At 40.1% G+C, this 23,285-nt stretch overlaps 1 protein-coding gene across 3 annotated transcripts in view; it reads right to left on the bottom strand.

Annotated features, from left to right (window-relative positions):
• Positions 1-875: 875 nt before the first annotated feature.
• The window catches only part of brf1b (BRF1 general transcription factor IIIB subunit b), a 108,193-nt gene continuing 85,783 nt past the window's right edge, over positions 876-23,285 (bottom strand). For all 3 annotated transcript variants that reach the window (XM_079831175.1, XM_079831176.1, XM_079831177.1), the window contains 3 exons: positions 7,328-7,382; positions 2,378-2,570; positions 876-2,014 (listed from right to left, as the gene is read on the bottom strand). In XM_079831175.1, coding sequence (XP_079687301.1) covers positions 1,977-2,014; positions 2,378-2,570; positions 7,328-7,382 — 286 coding nt within the window. In that variant the 3' untranslated portion in view covers positions 876-1,976. The remainder of the gene's footprint in view (positions 2,015-2,377; positions 2,571-7,327; positions 7,383-23,285) is intronic.

Raw genomic sequence — 23,285 nt, 5'->3', positions numbered from 1 at the left:
TTTTTAATTGACCAGAGTCAGGACCTCGGTTTAACGTCTCATCCGAAGGACGGTGCTTGTTACAGTATAGTGTCCCCATCACTATACTGGGGTGTTAGGACCCACACAGACCACAGGGTGAGCGCCCCCTCCTGGCCTCACTAACAACTCTTCGAGCAGCTACCTAGTTTTCCCAGAAGGTCTCCCATACTGACCAGGCGCAACCCTGCTTCGCTTCAGTGGGAAATCAGTCTTGGGCTACAGGGTGATATATCTGCAGGTTATGAATGAACTCTGAATTCACAATTTAAAGCATTAGTTCACCCAAAAGTCAAAATTCTGTCATCATTTACTCACCCTCGTGTCGTTCCAATCCCGTATGACTTTCCTTCTTTCTTCAGTGGAACACAAAAGGAGAATTTCTGAGGAACGTGGCGGTTCCTCTTTTTCATTCAATTAAAATGAAAGAGGATGGGGACTTTTAAACTTCAAAAATAATGCAAAAAGTGTGCTGTGCCGTATCGTGAATAAGTCACGGCTGAAGGGCGTTGTTAGGCACGACGCAAAGTGCCTGCAACCCCTTCAGCCGTGACTTATTCACAGCACCACACAATACAGATATGTATCAATACAGCTTTCATGAAGTAAAATCACTAAAAGCCTTACTTCCACTGGAAAAAATAGTCCCTGACCCAGAGCAGCAACAGAAGTGACATTATTACACCATTAGATGGTGGTAAAGACTGTCTTTACGAGCGAGTCAGTCAGTAGCGAAGACTTTTGTATTGAAAGGACTGAAACTTGTTGTGAACACAGATCAACTGACAAATGCTTTGATAAGCGCTGTCAGTGTCAGGGCACGGGAAACCCATCAACTCTTAAAAGGACAAGATATTGCAGCGGACATTTTTATTATGAACATAGGACTGACCTGAAGGAAAATGCTAAATCTAAATCCAGGCAATACACTCGCTCACTCTCTCACAATACTCTACTCTAAATGATACAGTAAGCTTCAATGAACAATATCAGTGAGAACAAACATTTGTTTACGTTGCTAAGAGTGGTTGCTAAGGGTGTTGTGTAGTGATACACGGTCGTGGCCATATTTTTGAATAAACACAGCAATTGACCAATCAGAATCAAGGACTGGAACTAACCATTTTATAAAATCATCATAAAACATCCAGAAAAAAACGTGAATTTATTCACATACATTATATTGTTGTAGTCGCTAGTTTACAATCCCAGATCTATACTCTGAAATCTACATCTTATGATAATATTCAGTTAAAACCGATAAAAACGAGGGTCAAAACAGTTCTGTACAATACACTGCAGTATTTTACACATCGATATTTATCATAAGCCAACACATTTACTTTTCTTGGAATTAGGAAATAGAAAAGTGCATGTAACAAAATACTGTTACATATACATATATACAGACATATGTCGCATTAAATAGCTAAAAAATTTAAAGTTAAACACAGTGACATAATTTTTACAGCTTCTTACTATATATGTACAATAAATGTGGTACAAGTGTAAATGTACAACAAATCGCTAGTACATTGTCCAACAATGCATTCAACATCAGCAAGCTGAGCAGATTTCAGTATCTTCACATGTTCAAATCCTACTGCACCTGTGAATCTTCTTCTCTGAGATCCTCAGGAAACTACTTCAGTGCTTCCTGCCTCTTGAACTCTGCCTCTAGTGGAACATTGGCTAAAATGGTGGTAAATAAGTGCAAAAATGGTTGTACGCACTTGTTCTTCAGTCTAAAGCTGCCAGCCTGCTTCTTCCGTAGAAGCTCACTCATCACACGAATGCTGCAGTTTAACCAGTCATAATGCACAGTGAGGGAGAGTGACCTTTCGTAAATGTGCAGCATATTATAGATGTCTCAAATGTGCCTTAAACGCTCTTCTCCTCACTACCCAGGGTAATGCAAGAGGACAGGAGGACAAGTTTGGTGGGCAGACCAGTTCAGTCTAAAAAACCTCCTCTTCTTCAGCTTCACATCCGTAATCTGTAAAGACAAAGGTTTAAATGAATTCAGTGGTTTCGAGATAAATGGTGAAAAAGACAGAACGGTAAAGATTAGATTAGATGGTAGACTGCTACCAGGACACTTCTATGATAAGCAAGTATTTGTAGATGTATGACTTGCAGAGGAGACGGGATAGGAGCAGTTTATCAAGATGATAAACACTTCAAATGCAGTCTGCCACGAATGCCAGAGAGTTACAGCCCACTTAGCATTACACAATTTGTCAAGATGAAGAGTCAGACCTTGGAACTAATCTGGGAAACCCTTGATCATTGAACCCTCGAGCCGTGACTTCATTATCCTTGTCAGTGACAAGGCTACAATCCGCAGTGACATACTGACCATTTCCACCTATCAGCTCCATGGCGCTAACACAAGGCTCTTCTATCTCTTCCGTCTCTTCCTCGTTTTCCTCTTCTTCCTCAGCGGGCTCCTCATATGCCACAGGCCCACTTTCCAACACGGGGGGAGGGGTGGGGGCCGGAAGGGGCTCTGGGGCTGCAGGAGGCAACATCGTGGTGATGTTGGGAGTGACCTGAAATAAACAAGCAATATTTTAGAACAACAAACATCAGCTTGTTAAAGTTTCATGAACCCCCCCCTGTTTTATCACTCGTTCACACCTCAGATTTTAAAAAGACTCAAGAAATGGGTGTGTAAAGCTGTGGAAAAGTGGACAACAACCAATAAAACACAGACCTGCAACACACTCATTATTCAGACAAATGAACATTAAAATATGAGCGGAGAAAAAAACTGATTGCTATTGTATAGCTCGTTGCTATTTTGAGGCAACTGAAACCGACTGTGCAATTGACTAACAAAAACCTGGTCTAAAGTCAATAGCGCAGTATTTTTTGTGTTATTTAAAGGGCGTGTTTAGCCTAGAAATCTAGACGCACCCTAGCGGCGGAAAATTTATTTTGCCGCGAGTGTAGTCTAGCAACTCTCGGTAGAGCTGAAAGCTGGAATAACCAAACTCTGGTCAGGCCAATCACAGCGTGTGTAGAGTCGGTGGGCGGGCTTAACATAATGACGGCACGTCGCGGCAGAGTTGCGGAGGTTCTGCGTGCTACTCGTAAACAAAGAAGCTGGCGAACAGCGGTCTTTTGAATCGGAAGACTCTGGAAGACTTGGAGTTGAGCTTTTCTTTGAGAAAAGAACAAAGAACGGCACTAAAGTCATTCTTAAGAAAAGAAGATATGTTCGAAGTTTTGCCTACCGGATACGTCGAAAGTCTATCAACTAACTAGGGGTGTAACGGTACACGTATTCGAACCGAACCGTTTCCGAATACAATCTTTATCAGTTCACAGTCGGCTTGTTTTAAGCGTGGAACACACTTCAGTCCGAGTTCCCACACGAATACATTAAGTATCCAGTCCATTTTATAATGAAATTCAAACGATAAATGCCGTTTTGACGCTCTTTAATGTGGCGTGATTGATGCCTGATCATCACAGTTCAAGCGGTCGCGCGACGTGCCCGTGATCATCTGTGAACGCGATCAATCATCTCTTCCTAAAGAATAAACATGAATGAACTTCTGAAGGTATGTTGAGGATACATTACAACTTAGTGTCACATATGTAATTGCTAAATCAGTGTTTCAACGGCGGAAAGACTGCAATATAACTGCTTGTAAACTAAACAATGTCATGTAGCTTCACATTTACCTCAGGCAGTCATTCGATGTTCACAGCTGTGAGTTGACTAGAGAGATTAACGCTTTCACTAAATATATGCACTAGTATATATAAAGGGGCCTATAAATATTCATTATATTCTACTTAACCTGTTAGTGATGTCTTGATTATTTCATGCATGTTAAATAAACCTGTCATGAAAATGACAGTCACTGTGTATAAATGATTATATTTCCACAACGAATTGGAGCAAAAACTATTTTATATTTAGATTTAGAAGTTATTGCAAAAACTGCCTTATGTGAAGTTTACATGTTTGCGTACTGTGTGTTATTTGAGTGTTGATTATTATACCTAAAAATAAATGGCAACTGAATTTAGGCTAATAGTTTGGGTATGTTGTTAACCTTTAATATTATAGCAAAGTGCAAGTAAGGGCTCCCTATATAGTTTACAGCAATATCTTCAATAAACTTTTAGTTACAATTTAATTCATTTAAGGACAGACACTTTTTTTCCCAGTAAACCACTGTTTAATAAAATAAATAAAAAGCTATTTTGTAAAACTGCTGTACCGAACCCGTACCGAACCGTGACTTCAAAACCGAGGTACGTACCGAACCGTCAGTTTTGTGTACCGTTACACCCCTTCAACTAACGTTAGCTCGGCTTCACCTTCTTCTTTGCTCTGGTTGGTTGTGGCGCTCATGGCGCCATCCAATTGCGTGCAGGGGGAATTTGAAAGACAACCGTTTATCCCGCCCCTCGGATTGAGCCCTGCCAATGGTGAGTTTCCAGACCCAACATCTTGATGTGGGTCTGGCTTGTCAGGCTAGGGTGTGTTAGTAATATGTACCTATAGGCGGGTGCAAAACGCATGTACACTCTGCTTGTTACACACACAGGGACGCACAGAAGCAAAAAACCTTTTTAAATATTAAAATAAAAGGATTCCTCTCTGGAGAAGCGTTCAGTCTTTCCTTTAGCAAATTCCACCATGTAACTAGTGAATCCGCCATGGTGAAAGTGCAACTGGCTTTTAAAGGGAATGGGAGATGAGAGGTTTATTGCACGTTACGCTCATTAAGTACAACCCTTTTGGACCTGCCGACCGTTTTTTCCTTCATTAAACTAGCAAAGGTGGATTCGGACACGCCCTAAGTTCACCTGCGCCATACGCTTCAGACCATGTGCTCAGATCGTTAAAATAGGGCCCAATGTTTGTTGTTTTCATTGACGTGTAGTTGAAAATGGTTTTGTGTAACGGCCCCTAAATGTGCATCTAAAACGTTAAAATGTGGTGCTTATGTGGGCAATGGCGGTTTGAATTTGATCTGCAAAATGTCCCGATCCCATTCCCTCCCGCTCTTCCTAATAATCTCAATAATTTTCAATTCTGAAGAGCAAGATATGTACATTTCACATATACATCTAACATAATAAATCGTGGCGCTACATACGTGCATCTGATATGTTCAATCATAGTACTCATGTGGGAAATGCAGGTGGCCTGCAACAAGTCCTGATCCCATTTCCCCTCTTCCTCATTAATAATTTCCATAATAATGTTTAATACTGATTCTAAGTCAGCACCATAGTGTGGTGACTAGCATATGTGCATCTGACACATTCAATTATGGCGCACATGAAGGAAATACACATTTAAATCTGGCCTGCAATGTGTGCTGATTCCATTCCTCTTCTCTCCCCATAATAATTTGCTATTATTCTCCGCTATCTTTCCAATCAAGTAAAAAAGAAAAAAAAAGTAATTCTTCAAATTACAGTCAAGGCAAAAACAGAGATTAAATCGAAAAAAGTACAAAAATAACAGTGAATCAGGGCTACATCTCCCAGCAGGCATCTGTGTAAGGAAGTACAGCTCAGGGGAAGCAGAGGCCTAAATCAATTATCATGTTGTGAAAAACGGAGGAAGAGCATGAAAGTCTCAGTGGTAATTATAGCACAGACTTGCCGCTGTACCGTGAGGCCGCTCTTCAGGCGGTGCCAGTAAAGGGGAAACAGCAGCAGCGGGGATCTTGTAATAGGGACTGCCAAGATTGGCAAACGCCTAAAAGACGCCCTGCAGCTCACCTGTGGGTGACACCCTGAGTGAGTTACCCAGGCTTGGATCACAGAGACATGCAGAGGCCTGAAAGCTGGAGAATCTGGGCTGGGGCATTAATGATCTCATTAGGAACAAGACAATTAAGAAAATTTGAGATAATATTCCAGCACTTTTCTGTGTCGTACTTTCATTCTACGGTTCCCTGCCACATCTGAACTAAAACCCCTTCTGTATGAAACAGTGCTCTGCTTGTTCTTGTTTTGTGGGAAAAAAGGGAGAACTGCTAATGTTTCTTTGTTAAGAATGACTCTATTCTGAATCCCACAGAAAAAGGCACAATACATTATATAACACTGATCTTATTTCCGATCTTGGTAGCAACCTGGATGGGACATTGACCTCTGAAATCATTTTGTGTTTGATTTTGTTCTGCCACAGAAACTTTGTCTATTTGTGCATGCACTTTCTTATGGTTGACTTCTGGCGACATTGCTACATATTCAAGCCAGACCATTTTGAAGAGAGACACTAAGGCCTCGAAAGCACAAAGCCAATCCATCACTTTATCACAGATATTGACTTTCAATTAAATGTATATGCCATATTTACCCCATATTGTGAAATATGCTGGTTCGCTATTTACTGCCGTGACATTTAGCTATGATGTATTTGATTATCGTGATGGATTTACCACTGAAGTCAAGTAGGGTTAGTCAAGCGAATTTGATTTGACCTCTACTAAGCTGATATTCATGAAATATTGCTCAATAGGTCAACAAGAAAACAAACCGCAAACAGTTCTGCACGAGATGCCATTCAGTAATCACATTAGACCTAGAAATGAGGTGCATTGTTCAAAAAGAGAGGAGAAAATTCATATTTCATTTTTAATGGGGGGGGGGGGGTCGTCTAATGCTATTTCATGCATTCTGACTTATTTACACTGTTAAAGAGTTGGATTCTCATACTAAACATGGCCAAAAAAAACAAACAGTTGGACAGAGTATTTCTGTGCCAAATACACTCCTTCAGGATTCAAATACGTTTCGGAAAGTTTTTTTTTTGAGTATGGCCCTGTATGATGTCATAAAGGGTGGAATTCCTTGTATGGGCAATTCTCCCAGATGAGTGCGTGCGCACATCAACCAGAGCAAGAGAAAGAGTACGCCCATCAACGAGCTTCGTTCGGGTTACGGAAGCCGTCGGCAGTGCTGTCATTTTGTTTTTAGACCACGAATTCAACAATGTCACTAAAGAAGTGTGTTTCTGGTTTTGAGGGAAAGATAACCTTGTTCAGCTTCCCAAATAAACCAGCATTAAGGAAACAGTGCATGCAGTTTGTTTTTCCGGAGCAGCAACAAAGTGAGAGAAACTGCATTAAATGTCTGTGTTTTGTTGGCAATCGGTGTGCAAGAGCATATAATATAAATCTTTAGCTCCGCCCACTGCACGCCTCCATGAGTGCGGCGGTTTTCAGAAAGAATCGGTACAGTGTATCTGTCTTTTATAAATATGATTTTAAAAAAAAAGACTCTTCGGGGATATGATGGATGCAATACTACTCTAGGTACTACTTACCGGTGTGGCTGCTGTCCTCTTCTTCTTGGGAGCCGATGATATTAAAGGTCGGAGCCTAAAGAAACAAGGTAAAAAGGTAAAATAATTATTTAGTGAATTTTCAGTGGCCTCATCCTTCTTCACCGCAGCTCATGCATTGACAGAAGAGCTCAAGAGCCCATAACAAGCCTAATTTTCTATCTAAAAATATGAAAATATGAAGCATACTTCCTGCCCCCTCCTTCACTCCCACCCCACAGCAGATTACTGAGGCATATCTAAAGCAACAGATTCACACTGAGACCTGCACAACTGGGGCTAAAGAAGCCCTGTGGCGCTGATGAAATGCTTAGCTTACACTTCCCGGCGACTGGATTTAAACATCAAACACTAGAACTATTTAGGGCTAATATTAAAGAGACCGGTATAAAACATTAATTAGTTGGATGGGTGAAGGGAGAGAGGAAAAGTGAACGTTCTGAAATGAGAATGACCTTGATCTGGCTTCAGGTTAGTCTAGAGTGCCCAGTGAAGACAAACTGCTTTTTATGTCATAATTGATGAGCTGGTTCAGAGCTTAAGTGGTACAACGGCAGTTACATGTTTTGTCTGTGCTTTTCTATACACAAGACAAGAAGAATATACAGTATAGGCAAGCTATTTATGCACAAAATACATTCCAGACTGCGACCAAATTGTCGCATTTTGCAACCTTTTTTCCTGGTGGTTCGACTAAATTTTGTTAGAGTGGTGCCACCACGTTGCCCAACTGGTAAGAGCTGCCATTTCTGTTATATATGAGATTCTTCAAACGGCAAATGAAACGAAAGTGAAACAAAACCACATTACTCGTTTGAGCTGCGCTGCATGGACCGTTTATTAGCTCATAGCAATAATAGACAGCGCAGCGCGAGCTCAGAACAAGTTTACTCGCGGGCTGATCTCAATCACGCGGCACTGGTTACTACACAGCGCTGGGAGATCTTGAAGATTGAATTTGCCGCAGTATTAATAACCTCGCAGCGAGATCTAGAGGGAACGAGCATTAAAATTCGGCGCAGAATTCTGTTATAAACCAAACATATCAGATCAAACTGCGCTGACATGGAAACCAGGACGAATGCCATGAACGAAGTTATAGAAGCCGTTTCAATCCACAAAGTACCAACACTCACCATGGATTTAATGTCGTAACGCTAAATGTTACCATGGTATTGTGAAAAATAGTCAAATATTTTTGTTTTTTTACATTATTCATCTCAGTACAACCTTTTGAGAGTGAAATTCAAGCACCGTTCAAGGGCTTTCAAGTGCTTCACACTTATACCAGTACTTCAAAGCTCTTAATATTATCCAATTTTAATGTGGTGATTTGTAAAACTAAAAGTTTAAAGATGTATGAAATTGAAAACTAACACTTGGTGGCAAACAAGCACTTTTATTTTTAAAAAAGGACATAAAATTACCACTATAGCCAGTAGATGGCGGCAGAGGCGCACTTATTGACTTATTTGCCAATTCCACTCCCTATTATAAGGAAAAACGTATGAAGTCACAAAGTCTCATGAAAAACAAAAAAGTTTCTTCAAATTGTGATTGAATAACACAGAAAGCAAGTAAAGAGTTCTCCTTTAATAATCACTGAAGCTGTCAGTCAGTTCATTGTGATACTATAGAAGAACCATGGTACATTTAAGAGTAGAGTATTTATTATTATTTTATTGTCCCAATAAAAATGAGTTTTTCTGCACATTACTGTATTTTATCTGCATTTCAATTCCAGCTCAGTGCTTCACTGTTAAATTTCCATTAAACAAACATGTAATATTATTAGTAACTGCACTTATTAATGCAAAATTATAGTAATTTTATGATTAAATTAACTTAAATCTTCCCCCAAATCAGTTCCCCCAACTTAGTGGCACCAGTGCCACTGCTCTCAAATGTTATTCTGGAGCCCTGAGTATATATTCTACTCGAACACGTAAACCATCTTCACCTGCTTTTTTAAAAATATGAATGCTTGGCGAATGTTTTCGTTTCAATCGGTCAACGCTCTGCATGATATCATAAGGTTTAAATTAGAGTGTGCCAATAAAATCATCAAAAATACTGAAAGGCTTGGTGTGTAAAGTGTCTTTGAATGCCTCTGCTGAATGACTGAGCATAAAAACAGCATCATAAGAAGGCAATCATTTGCACGATGCTATTCAAAACAGCACTGACTGTGAATAGAAAGTTGCCTTTAACAGCAAATTCCGCAGAAAACGCAAGCCAAATAATCCACAGATTTTGGAAAGCTTTATCAAAACAGGCATGAAGGGTGTAAATTGTTCACTCGGTTACACTCTGTTGTATTCATTTATGATACACTTGCAGTTGCAATAGTACTGAAAGTACTGCTTATGCAAATGCAACTTCACATAGTCTCAAACTTGCCTAAATGTACAGACCAACCCACACAAATACACTCACACAGGCATATAAACACAAAGTGAAGTGCAGAAAAGCTGGGCAGCGACTGTGCCTCCCTGGTGAGATCTCCCCGAGGACTTAGTGAGAGCACTTTCTTGGCCGATAAGGGAAAGTGCTGCTAATTAATCTGCTTAAGGAAGAGAGGAAGAGGAGAGAAAGAGCGAGCAAGAGAGAAAGTACATGCTGAGAAAGGGGCTTCCTTTGTCGTAACTCATTAGGAGTGGCGGCCTACATTAGCCATCTGCAGCATGCTGGGCAGGCAGAGCCGAGTCGAGTCTGTTCTGGCCAGATCTGCTCTATGCACAAGTGTCCTGGCTCTGGCACACATCCTCAACATATCTCCAGTATTAGGATTATCCAACACATTACTGGAAAACACAATCACCCCGGAGCGGCCTCGCAGAGTGAATAGTCTTGGGAAGAGGCGCAGATCTATAACCCAAGTGTGACTAATACACTTACAAATCTTCAGCCATAGAAAGTGAAATGGCCTCTAGCTGAATCTAGAGCACATATTGTGTATCGGATGCCTCTGCTTGCGGGGATTGAGAAACGGTGATAATCTTACAATACCGAATGCACGAGCTCAGCTGAAGTGAGTGAGGATGCTGCTAAAAATGTACAGAAGACTCGAGTAGAAAGTCCAAGCGATTGTTTTGTCTTCTTCAAGGGGGAACAATGGAAGACCTTTTTAAAACAAGAAAGATTTACTTGCGAACCAAATTATGTAAAACGCCCCAGAGAATATATTTTGAAATATGCTAGTTTATTATTCTTACACCTACTGGAAATTTTTTTTTTCTTGTTTTAAACAAAAACTTTGTTAAATGTATGCTTAAAACATTACAAAAAAATCTGTTGACCAGAGGGTTAAGGAAAAGAAACTTAATTCAAGAGATATTCTCTGTAAACAAGTCTTCATTTCTTATATATTTGCTGTGAGGAGACGACTGAGCTGTAACTGGGTCTTCAAAACACTACAGTAAAGAGCATCTGCTATAAAGTAAACTAATTACTGTTATTTGCCTCGTTTTAAATGTGCTAAAATGGATGTAAGTCGCTTCACTAACTTCCAACCGCCACTGAATTAGAGCACTCTACAAAGTCCTGTCCTCCAAGTCGAATGTCAGCTAACCTGGCTGCTCAAAATAACTGACAGGTAGAAAATTCCTTAAAGTGGTCAGATTCATTTTTGATTTCAATGTTTTTCCGCAGAGACTGGTGTGATTCCTCAGGACTCCTAATTCGGTGATATCTGTCTGGTAGTTCCATGAATGTATGCTCCAAGTTACTCCATAAAACAAGATTACAGCATGATTCACTTTTCTAAGGGCGTTTTCACACCTGAAAGTCCGCACCAAGGTCCGAACCGAAGTTCATGTTTTGATACATTTTATACATTCGGTTAGTTTTGGTTTGGTTTCACATTGCAATTATGCGAGCGCACTAAAAAACTTTACATGACACACTTACATCCACTCGTCATCATCTATGGGTTGCATCTGGACATTGACTGGTTTGTAAACGGATGTGCGTCTGACGTCAGCGTCTTTGACAAGAATAAATGAACGGACGCATATCGTTGCCACTATTGAACAGTGCGCATTGCTTGACTATTTTCTTTTCGTTACGTTTAAAAGTGGACATTTCAAGCTTTATATACACATATTTCTCATGTTTGTGAGACAAGTAGCCTGCTGAGTTTCGGTTTATTTGAGACGCGCTCCAGTTCATGTGCAAAGCATGTGATCGACTATTTGCTTCTTATTTATTAAATCCAGGCAATTATCTGATTAAACGTTGATTAAAATTAAGATACAATTTATACAAAACGAAATTCACATTAAAGAAAGGCTTTCTAAGCAAATTCATACAAAATTGATTTCAAAATCATTTCTGACCCTCTGTCTTCTGAAATATTGTGCATCTTTTCACTTTTCATAATCAATGTAGCCTAGATGAAATTTAAAAACAACATTATAATATATAAACATGAACAGGAACTTCCTGTAAATGGTCTGAAAGTACAAACCATACAGAAAATGCTTTCACACTAGAAACGAACCAAAATTTTGTTCAGTTTGATCCGGACCGAGGGGAGGTTTCACACCTGTAATTTTGATTCGGACCAAACTGAAAAGTCAGAAAATCCGGACCAAACAAGGTAGGTGTGAAAGCGCCCTAAATGTATCCTATACTGCTCATAATAACAACCCAGTAAAATAAGGTTGTTCCAAACAGTAGGCACCAACATTGACAGTGGTTCTCAACCTTTTTGACTATAAATGCCCTGTTGTCCAACACAATATTTGAAATTCATGTGACACTTTTTGGAAGTTTGCTGAGACCCACTGCTCTACTTCCATAAGGCATCTTGTTTTGTCCAAAACTGAAGACAGCACTACATATTTTTCTATATTTCAAAATAGATAAAAGTAAGAAGAATATTTCTCTAAATATTTGTGTGTACTATGTATTTTATGCATTTTGGTGTGAGTTTTTTAGCAACTGTGGGCATTATAAATAAGGATGCTACCTAATATCATGTCCTAAATAGACACAATATGACAAACTTCCAATGATGAACAAATGATCTGTCCACGCAGCCAATTGAACAATATTTAGGGCCAGATTTACTAAACAGGGCAAATTAGTGTGAGAGAGCAATTCCAAAAAAGCACAGATAAGAGTGGAAAGTTCTACTGACGACGCCCAAATTAAAGAACACAGACACAGCAGGATAATTTCCATAACGACCAACACAATCTACCAGTTAGCGTCTGGTTTAAGACATGCTTTTTTTGGGTTGTCATGGCGCAAACACCAGTAAATCACATAGCATTATTGATTTAAATACTCTCCTCCCATGAATTTTGCATCTGAAAAGGAAAATAAACTGTGAAACTTTGTCCACGCCTTTCCAGCGCAAATTTTTCACTGCGTGTCTTTAGTAAATCATTACAGTAACCCAAAGAGGGTTTGCGCTGGTGCAAGCTGTTAGCAAATCTGGCCCTTAGTGTGTAATGTACAGTTATGTGACCAATGAGATTTCACAGTGGGTGGGGATACTCTATTACAATATTGTAGAAACAAATATCAGCAAAAATATCCATTGTGGTCATGGCTGGTTTGGAACAAAAACTTGAGCATCACATTTACCCTTGTACATCATCTCAATAGGATTCAACACATCTGTCATTTCCAACACTATCCTCAAGGCATTTCGAAACTATTTTAAGTTTCGGCGAATTGGTGGCTAATAGAGTGCCGAAGTAATGACGTCACTTTGTAGGCCAACCCGGAAGTTAGCGGCGCATGGGTTCCCTCGATCAAAAAGCCATTCATTTTCCCCATAGACTTTTGGAAAATCGCAAAAAATAAGATCTGTGTTCAACAAAGAGTAATGACCCTTACACGTTTTGTCTACCAAGATAATCTTTACAAGTTAATCCAAAATGTATACATTTTGAAGCCCAAATAAAGCCGTCAGATATAAAATGCTAACGGCAGGCTATAAACGGACTACAGCACACCATGGTCGCGGATCAACGTCATCATCAAGCTTCCTCAAACTTTATTTAAAAGCACGCTCGCTCATTATGATCTGCGCTGTGTATGAACACTTATCCACTTTTTCATGAGAAATATTGCCCATTCGTTTTTTCCAAAAATGTTAGAAACTAATTTTGTTTATGCGTGCCTCTCTGAGATTTATCTTTTGTTAATGTTTTTTCAGACAATATGATTATCACTGTGATAACATTAAATTACATGAAACTCAACCCAGACTCTTTTTGTTAAATGCAAGTTTATGTATGATCAATAATACAAAACGTATAATAAGCTACACATGAAATAAAGCAAACAATTCAGTCAAACATTCAAAGTCAGTGCTAGTCGGCTAACTTACAACGGTAACGTAGTTATAGCCTAAAAAATAAACAAGTAATGAAACTTATCTTTGCACTCAGCCTAAACGATTTGCCAGGGAACAAATTATAGATCCATGAGAGCAAATATGGGCCGTTAAATCTCCACAAGACTAATTATAGCTGGAGACGCCACAGAGACATCAGAGCCAGCGGCAGACGGCAGAAGGACTAGCCGAGGAAAGTCAACTCTCGCCGGCTAAACAAGCGCTGACCGCCGCTGACTCACTGGAGCTCACAACTCCGATAACACCAGATAAAATGTTTAAATAGGCACTCTTCTTATAAATAAACCACAGATTTGAGCTTTAAACAACTACATTATCGACTGAAAAAGTCTTAAAACTAAGTTGTCACACATTAACAGTAGATTTTAACACAAAAAGACATGTAAACACAGCCCATGTCAGCCATTTCTCAACGAGACAAACATGTGAAGAGAGTAAACTCCAAATGTTCAAGCATCCAACTTTGCGCGAATAGCGCGATTTATTCACGCCACATAAGTTCTTCATTCTTAGGCTGAAACGCGGGCTAGTGAGAGATTGCCTGTTTGTCACGATGACGTCTAAAGTCCCCGCCAAAGGATGTAGTCCCTTTTAGCAACTTGTTAGCAACCATCGTTTTTAAGACACAATAAAGTCTTAAAAAATCACAAGCAGGTTATAACTAGTGTGTTTTATGTCATAGATTAAAACGTGAAAATATATAGAGGCTTTGTTAACCACAGACCTTATTTCAGGCGATTTAGCAAAACCCCATTCAAAAAACCCATAGACTTTAGGGCGAGGGAACCCATAGGGCTAAAATGCTAACTCACTTCCGCGTTTTGGCCTACAAAGTGACGTCATTACTTCGGCACTCTATTCATATGAATTTAAACAATCTGATTCATACGTTTTTGTGCGATCTGCTTATTAAATTGAGGGATGGCCTTTCATGCTTACTTTTTTCTGACATTTATAAATTTTTGTATGATTCACATTGTACAAATTCATTTGGCACATTGTAACAGTTAGGTTTTCCAATAAGATCAGTTTGATAATTTTGAACGAGGGACACGTGAGGCAAAAGTTTCCTCCGATGGATTTTGCATTGGATTTGATATTGTTGAACTCTGAACATGCAATTTAACACTTTTACCAATATAAAGCTGCTTGGTTTGAAAGTATGCTTCCTGCATAACTACATAATTGACAACGGAACTATTTTGTCTGCGAAATTTCACAGAAGTTTTGCTAATGTGACCCATTAAATAGATTAGAACACAGTGTTTGAAGGTAGAAGCCTATGAAGACAGCAGACAGCAAGGCAGCTCATCAGGGTTTGGATCTGAGCCATTAGCTCACAATCTGATGCACATGTCAGACATTTTCGCTCTAACACAGACACACTTACACTGGCTCCTGAGTACAGTGAATACTGACCCTCCCACGGCCTTCTCTATAAATCACTGATGCAATTTATGACAGACCGTCTGCTCGTCTCTAAACACATTACAATCAGCCGACTTCGCATGCGGGCGGCACTAAGGCCCTTTAACCAGGCAGAATAAAACACCAAAACTCCAGTGTCAGATTGGCGAAACCCTGTAAACACATCCAATTATTCTTCAAGAGCTCTTTTATGCATTTAATAGCGGGCATCTGCCGTCCAGAGATGTCAGATCCGTGAGCGTCAGAGAGAGAGAGAGAAAAAAAGAGAGATACAGTGAACAGGACCGTTCAGATATGTGTATCTCGAGGACATGCTCTAAATGTGACTGTTGAACCCTGGTCTTCTCTGTCTCTGTTTCCACAGCACTGCCCATTCATACCCGGCAGGGGCTGAACACATCACAACACAATCTCCCACAACCCCCCTGGGTAGCACACTCACATATTACACACACGACTGCGAGTGACACTGAGCTGAACAGCCCCTGGCATGTGACCTGGACCACTGGGAACCGTAAGGGTTCTGTGGAGGTTAGATGTCAAGATGAGTCCTGTATAAATACACATTGAGTATTGTGTGTGCATACTCTGAAATGTGAAGGGTAAGTGACCGATGATGTCAGCAGGTGTGTGTTTGGTCTGTGAGGTAAGTGTGAATTTCAGTGGAGTGTGATGTAGTGAAGTGGGGTCACATTAAGGCCAGAAACCAAATACGTATGCGGGAGACTATGAACAAGGTTGTTTGAATTTACAGTCTTCATGTACCCTAAATTCAGTTTCTGATGTAGACTATATTGCCAAAAGTTTTGGTACGCCTGCTTTTACATGCACATGAACAGTAATGACTTCCCATTCTTAATCCATAGGGTTAAATATGGAGTTGGCCCACACTTTGCAGCTATAACAGCTTCAACTCTTCTGTGAAGGCTTTCCACAAGGGGGAGTGTGTTTATAGGAATTATACCATTCTTCTAGAAGCGCATTTGTGAGGTCAGGCCCTGATGTTGGACGAGAAGGCCTGGCTCACAGTTTCTACTCTAATTCGTGGTCTAATTGATTGAGGTCAGGACTCTGTGCAGGCCAGTCAAGTTCCTCCACACCAAACTCGCTCATCCATGTCTTTATGGACCGACGCTTTGTGCACTGGTGCGCAGTCATGTTGGAACAGGAAGGGGCTATCCCCAAACTGTTCCCACTGAAAAACAACTCACACCATAATCCCCCATCCCCCCCACCTGACAAAAACTTTACATTTGGCACAATGCAATCAGGCAAGTATCGTTCTCCTGGCAACCGCCAAACCCAGACTCGTCCATCGTATTGCCAGACAGAGAAGCGTGATTCATCACTCCGGAGAACACGTCTCCACTGCTCTAGAGTTCAGTGATGGCGTGCTTTACACCACTGCATCTAACGCTTTGCATTGCATTTGGTGATGTAAGGCTTGGATGCAGCTGCTCGGCCATGGAAACCCATTCCATGAAGCTTTCTACACACTGATCTTGAGCTAATCTGAAGGCCACACAAAGTTTGGAGGTCTGTAGCTATTGACTCTGCAGAAAGTTGCAGACTTCTGTGCACTGTGCGCCGACCCCACTCTGTGATTTTACGTGGCCGAGTTGCTGTTGTTCCCAATTGCTTCCACTTTGTCATAATAACACTAACAGTTGACTGTTGAATATTTAGTAGTGAGGAAATTTCAGAAATGGACTTATTGCACAGGTGGCAACCTATCACGGTACCACGCTTGAATTCACTGAGCTCCTGAGAGCGACCCATTCTTTCACAAATGTTTGTAGAAGCGTCTGCATGCCTAGGTGCTTGATTTTATACACCTGTGGCCATGGAAGTGATTGGAACACCTGAGTTCAATGATTTGGAGGGGTGTCCCAATACATTTGGCAATATAGTGTATGTCTCATTAGTTCCCTATGAGTTAGTGTATCATGCATACACATACCAAGATTCTTGATTATCTGAATTTTGAGACACTGATGAATTAAGTACTAAAACATCACTGGTACTTAGGCCTATCAGCGACATCGCTGTACACTACCGTTCAAACGTTTGAGATGCATCTGGGATAATTTGTTACGTTTATCATGCAGCTTCGTTGTAACTGGTAAAAAGTACCGTGCCATAAAATACACTTTCCATTTCTGTTGGTTAGAGACTGGAGCAAACATGATGACAGTTCCAGTAAGTGAACATATGCATTTTGTGAATTTTTAATGAGCGAACATACAGAATGTTCTACATCAACAGTCTTTTGTGTCAGACTGTGAGATATACATCTTAGCTAAGACTTTGGTCACAAATGACAGCACTGACTGGCATTTTATGTCCCCAGAGCCTGTATTCAGTCTGACATCCTCAATTACATACAAAATGTGAAATAATGCGACGCTGTCAGAACTTCATCTGAGACTAAGATATTATAAAGGTAATTAATGCCTTTGCATGTAGGATCCAAAACCAACAATTTTGCTCTCCGACAAAAGAGATATTTTATGATCCTTGAAATGTCTCAGCTTAAAACAATCTTAGGATGATCTTTCAGTGGAACCTAAAAGGTTGAATCGGAGTTAAATATGACAGAATACAAGGCTCGATTTAATATATTAAGTAATGAATTTCATTAAAATGGAAAAAAGTTTGTCAGTCTAGTAAAGCCATAGAGGCAAAAGGCTATGATCTTCACATGGAGGTCCGAGGCAAATTCACATACTACAACATCAGGTAGCATCTGTGCATTGCTTTCCCCTCACAGGATTTTCACAGGTGCCTGACACCAGGCGAAAGTGTGAAGTCAAAATTTGTAAATCTGCAGAACAGAACTGTGACATCTTCACTGAAAATAAATCACCAGAACCAGATGGCTGACCTGCATTATTGAACAGAGTGCTACATTTTGGGTGTCCCTATTGTGACCTCTCAGGAGGAGGTAAAAACGGGCCAATCCACAGGTCAGACAGGGTGCCCTCAGGGCTGAGTGGGTGAAGCTGGTGAGGACGCCCAGCCCTTATGCCAGGCTTCACACACCCCCCGGCATCCTGCACCCGCCCTGGGCCAGATGGTGAATGAGCTGGCTAATGGAGCGAATTCATGCAAGACAAATTTGCCCACTTAACAATCAATCCCAACACTGCTCTGTCATCAATAATTTCCTAGGATCTCCCAGGACTCTTTCCAAGGCAGACTGAATCACTCATGTAAACACCATCAGGTCTATGAGAGATAAAGCTTTGAATAAACTGGCAATCAGTCAAAGGCATATACAATGGTTCGATATGCAGTCTAAAGCATGTTTTCAGAAATGCATAACATAACTGAACCAGGTTAGATTTATTCAATTTATTTATTAGATTATTACTGCAGCATTATAATCAATAATATACAATATAAAAATGATAAATCAACATTCGCTACAATCCATAATAAAATTGTGATGGCTTAGCCGCAACCAACACATTTTATATCAATTTATATTAATATGTTTGCCTGGAAACCATACAGTGCCCACCACTAATATTGGCGCTCTTGGTAAATATGAGCAAAAAATCTAACCTTTCATTGAAGTAAAACAATTGAAATTGGAGGGTAACTCACATTATGAAATAAATGTTTTTCTCTAGTTCATGTTGGCCACAATTATTAGCATCCAATTATTGCAACCTCCTTTTCCCAAGAGAACAGCTCTGAGTCTTCTTCTATAATGCCTGATGAGTTTGGAGATCAGAGTCCATTCCTTCATACAGAATCTCTCCAGATCCTTCAGATTCCCAGGTCTTCTCTTCAGTTCATCACTCATTTTCTACAAGGTTCAGGTCAGGGAACTGGGACAGCCATGGCAGAAGCTTCATTTTGTGCTCAGTGACACATTTTTGTGTTGATTTTGATGTTTGTTTTGGATCATTGTCCTAATGGAAGATCCAACCACGGCCCATTATACGATTTCTAACAGAGGCCGTCAGGTTTGGACTTTTTATCTGTTGGTATTTGCTGGAATCCATGGTACCATGTATCTGAACAAGATGTCCAGGACCTCCAGCAAATAAAATAGGCCCACAACATCCACAAGATCCAGCGGTATATTAAAAAAGCTATTTTTTTAGTTTCATCTGACTACAGAACCAGGTCCCTTTTGAAGTTCCAGTCGTGTCTGACAACTGAATATGCTGGAGTTTGTTTTTGGTTTGGAATTTTCTTGAAACCCTCCCAAACAACTTGTGTTGATGTAGGGTTGTTTGATACATTTCTTTTGTCTTTCTGGCCCCAAGACTCAACTAATCTCAGCAATTCTACATCTGTGATCCTTGGAGAGTCTTTGTCCACTCAATGTCCGTGCATTAGGACGATATAGACACACGTTCTCTTCCAGGCAGATTTGTAACATCTTTAGTTGATTGGAACTTCTTAATTATTGCCTTGATGGTGGAAATGGGGATTTTCAATGCTTTAGCTATTTTCTTAGTCACTTTCGATTTTGTGAAGCTCAACAATCTTTTGCTGCACATCAGAACTATATTCTTTGGTTTTACTCATTGTGATGAATGATTAAGGGAATTTGGCCTTTGTGTTTCCTGTGGAACAGGAAGTCATGGCTGGACAATTTCATGCTCCTAGTCACCCTGGTGTGCTAAACATTTAAAAAAATAAAAATAAATGGGAATATACTTCAGAGATATTTTGCTCATAAGAATTTCTAGGGGTGCCAATAATTGTGGTCAACATGCACTGGAGAAAAACATTTATTTCATAATGTGAGTTTCTCCCCACTTTCAATTGTTTTACTTCAATGAAAGGTAAGAATTTTGTGAATGTTTTGAATGAAAGATCAAAAGGATAAACAATGCAGATTTATTTTCACAGCCACCTTTGCTCATATTTACCAAGCGGCAACCTCCCGCGGTTTCTCTTGAAGCCAATACGGAAGTGACTTAAACTGCAGTTCATTGAATGGCCACAGGCTCCAGAATGGAGCAGAATCTCATTGAGCCCCATGGTAAAATGCCCAACTTTACAGCAGATTAAAACATGTTTACATCCTGGTACAAATTGTGGTTTTGGTCTATACTGCTAATTGTGCCCTTCATGACAACTGTGAGGGGGTGAATTTTTTTTATAACTCATTCGTTTACATTATATAAAGCATTAAAGTTCTGCATAATTAAGGGCGTGGCCACTTCTAGTGACAGGTGGATAGCCGTTTATCTGCTGTCTGTTAGTCATCGGGTCACTTCAGCTCCGCCCACGTCCAGCCTTTTTGCCCATTTTCTATTATCCGGGAGTGATGCGCGATGATGTGCTGCCAAGATGGCAGCGGCCATCTCGTCCATACTTTACGCTTCAAAACTGCTCATCAGAATCCTATGGGTGACGTCACGGACACTACGTCCATATTTTTTTACAGTCTATGATATTTACCAAGGGTGCCAATATTAGTGGAGGGCACTGTAAATGGCCTACAGTAAAATTAATGAACCATTTTATTTGTGGAAGATTGTCTATTATGATTCTTAATAAAATAAATATGAGCTCTCATGGCTTATTTCTTTAATAACATAGGATAAAAGCTTTAGTACTTGTAGTTTAAATTTACACAGTTGTTGAAGCAGCAGATTAAACATATATGAAATTCTAGTAACAAAGTATTCATGAATATTTGAGTACCAAAGCTAACAATCTCTTCACATATGGGTTATATATAACACGTTGAAGGCTGTAGGGCGGAAATCAAACACTTCCACTATTACTGATGTGTTCTTATGGGCTTTGTAGCTAGGCAACACATTTAAACGGCTCTTAGTGTGATCTCATTTAAAAAAAAAAAAAAAAAACTGGGGCCAGACTCAGCCATTTCAGAGGGAGCACTTTTGCTCCGCTGGGCCCATATGCCAGTCTGTCAATAATACATGTCGATGAAATCTGACAGGGGAGGGAAGTAATATTTCTGTTGAGCCAATATCATACAGCAGCTGGCTTTGTGTAAATAAATCTAAGTGGGGAGAGGGGTGTAATGGGTGGAGGCTCTCCACCAGCTTTGGGTGCCACTCCGCAGCTGTAATCCCCGCTCTCCAGCTGGGGGTATCCGCGTTTAAGTTGTAGGGGTAGTCAGAGAGCAGATTGAGGGGCAGGTCAAAACACGAAATGCAAATGTTCATAAATAATTAAAAATTAATTAGCTAAAATATTGATTTATCAGGGCTCCAGAATGGGACGAAAAATACAAAAAAAGGCCGCAAAAAATGCACCAACATTTAAACACAACGTGAGCCATGAGCTCACAAAAAAGGCTATAAAGAACTAATAAATTTTTTTAATCTAAAGCTGCGGTTCCATTAGCGAAATTTCAGTGTATTTAAAAGGTTCATTGTCTATTGTCAATAGCGCAATTATGAAGCACAGCTCACACAAAAGTCACTTTCAAACCAAACAGCTTTCTGTTGGTCTGCGTGACAAATTTACATGACCAACTTGAAAATGAATAAATCTGCATGGGGAACTTTTTCGCCCTCATGCGAAACTCCCAAATCCGTAGTAAATGTGACTGCACCTTATGATTCATTAAAGAGTCTTGAACTCGCTCAGGCCTGAATCAGACTCACTCAGTTAGTGAATCGTTCAAAGAGTTCACAACTCATCCCCTCACTGAACCACAAGTCATTTTTTAATGATGTATGCTTCAAAATGAACCAGGAATCATTACTGTGATGAGTACTTTAGATTTCGTGAGACTTACGGAACTGTACAGTCTATTTACTGACATGCTGTTCATATGAAAATGAGTAAATTAAGATGCATATTAAAAATGAAAGAAGCTATACATTAACTAAAGCAAATCTCTATAAGGCAATTCTGTAATTTGTCAACTAAGAGTCATGTGGCTCCTAAATGTTTCATGAAAGCCAATTACCCCTTGTCTGGCTATCACCAGACCAAGCTCATTTTAAGATTGAACATTGGTCTGGAGAGTCTGCTATGTATTTTCTACTGCACAAGAGGCGTGATAAACGAGCATAAATTAAATGACTCTGTACGCAATTGGATAGTCCTTCAACCAATCAGACCACAAGAGGCATGATCAACGGACAACGACCCATCGCTTCTCTATCCGTCATCGTGTTAAACCCGCCAATAGCGCGCCAGGTGGATAAATCTGTGATTGGTTCCCGCAAAAGTGTAACAGAAGCAGTAGAAATGAATGTACAGGTTTCCAGAATGAGTTGCAGGGCAAAATCCAATCGCCAGCAGATCAGGCTGGGTTTACCCAGTCTAAATTACCCCCTCATCCCTAGAAATCTGTTTATGCATTTATTCAAAACAAATACAAAGCCTTTTTTTATTTTTGAAAAATAGCTTCTAGCTGAAACACAAGAAATAGTCCAACCAAAAAGTGAAGGGTAGAAGGCATGTAAGCAAAACATCAAGCAATGGGATTCAAACCAGTGCCTAAACTACTGTACAACTCCAATGACCTATAATAGCCAAACCCACTATTACCCCTTTAGGAGTGAACATCATTCCTCGTCAAAGTGGTTGCACAGCTAGAAAAATATCCAATAATAACCATCAAATATCATTGGACTCATAAAACAGTGGGGAAGCTTACAGAGTCTGAGAGATGAACTGAGCAAGGGGGGTAACAAAAAAATCTTTCCTAACAAATACTTACAGAGCATCCTTTTCCTGAAGGACAAAGCTATTATGCATTTAGCTCTTCTCAGATCTAGCATAATGGAGGAGATACAGAGGGAAGACATGCAATCTGACCCTGGAGGAGGTAACAATTACGGCCCAGTGGTTTCCACACCTCCTGGTGACAAGGCATCTTATCACACTTCCTGCAGGCCACTGAGGAAGGCCCCAGGGTTCTGACCTGGGGACAAGGCTTCGAGAGAATGAGAGATCCATAGAGGAGAAGAAAGGTGTGATTATCCTCCTTGTAACTCACTCTCCAGCTGCCCAGTACAACAGAGGGAAGGTGGGATTTGTCCCTGATTTCACTATTGTGACTTTGATCAGCATTATGTATCATACAGGCACATAAACACACATAAAATATTTAAATATCCATTTGAAAATAAATATATATATATAACAGACACTCTAAAATTACAATATATGCACACACAAATG

Source organism: Gobio gobio (assembly GCF_949357685.1).
Source record: "Gobio gobio genome assembly, chromosome: 12".
In the NCBI taxonomy this organism is placed as follows: Eukaryota; Metazoa; Chordata; class Actinopteri; order Cypriniformes; family Gobionidae; genus Gobio; species Gobio gobio.
The sequence above is the reverse complement of the archived record's forward strand: the minus strand, read 5'-3'. Positions and strand labels throughout refer to the sequence as shown.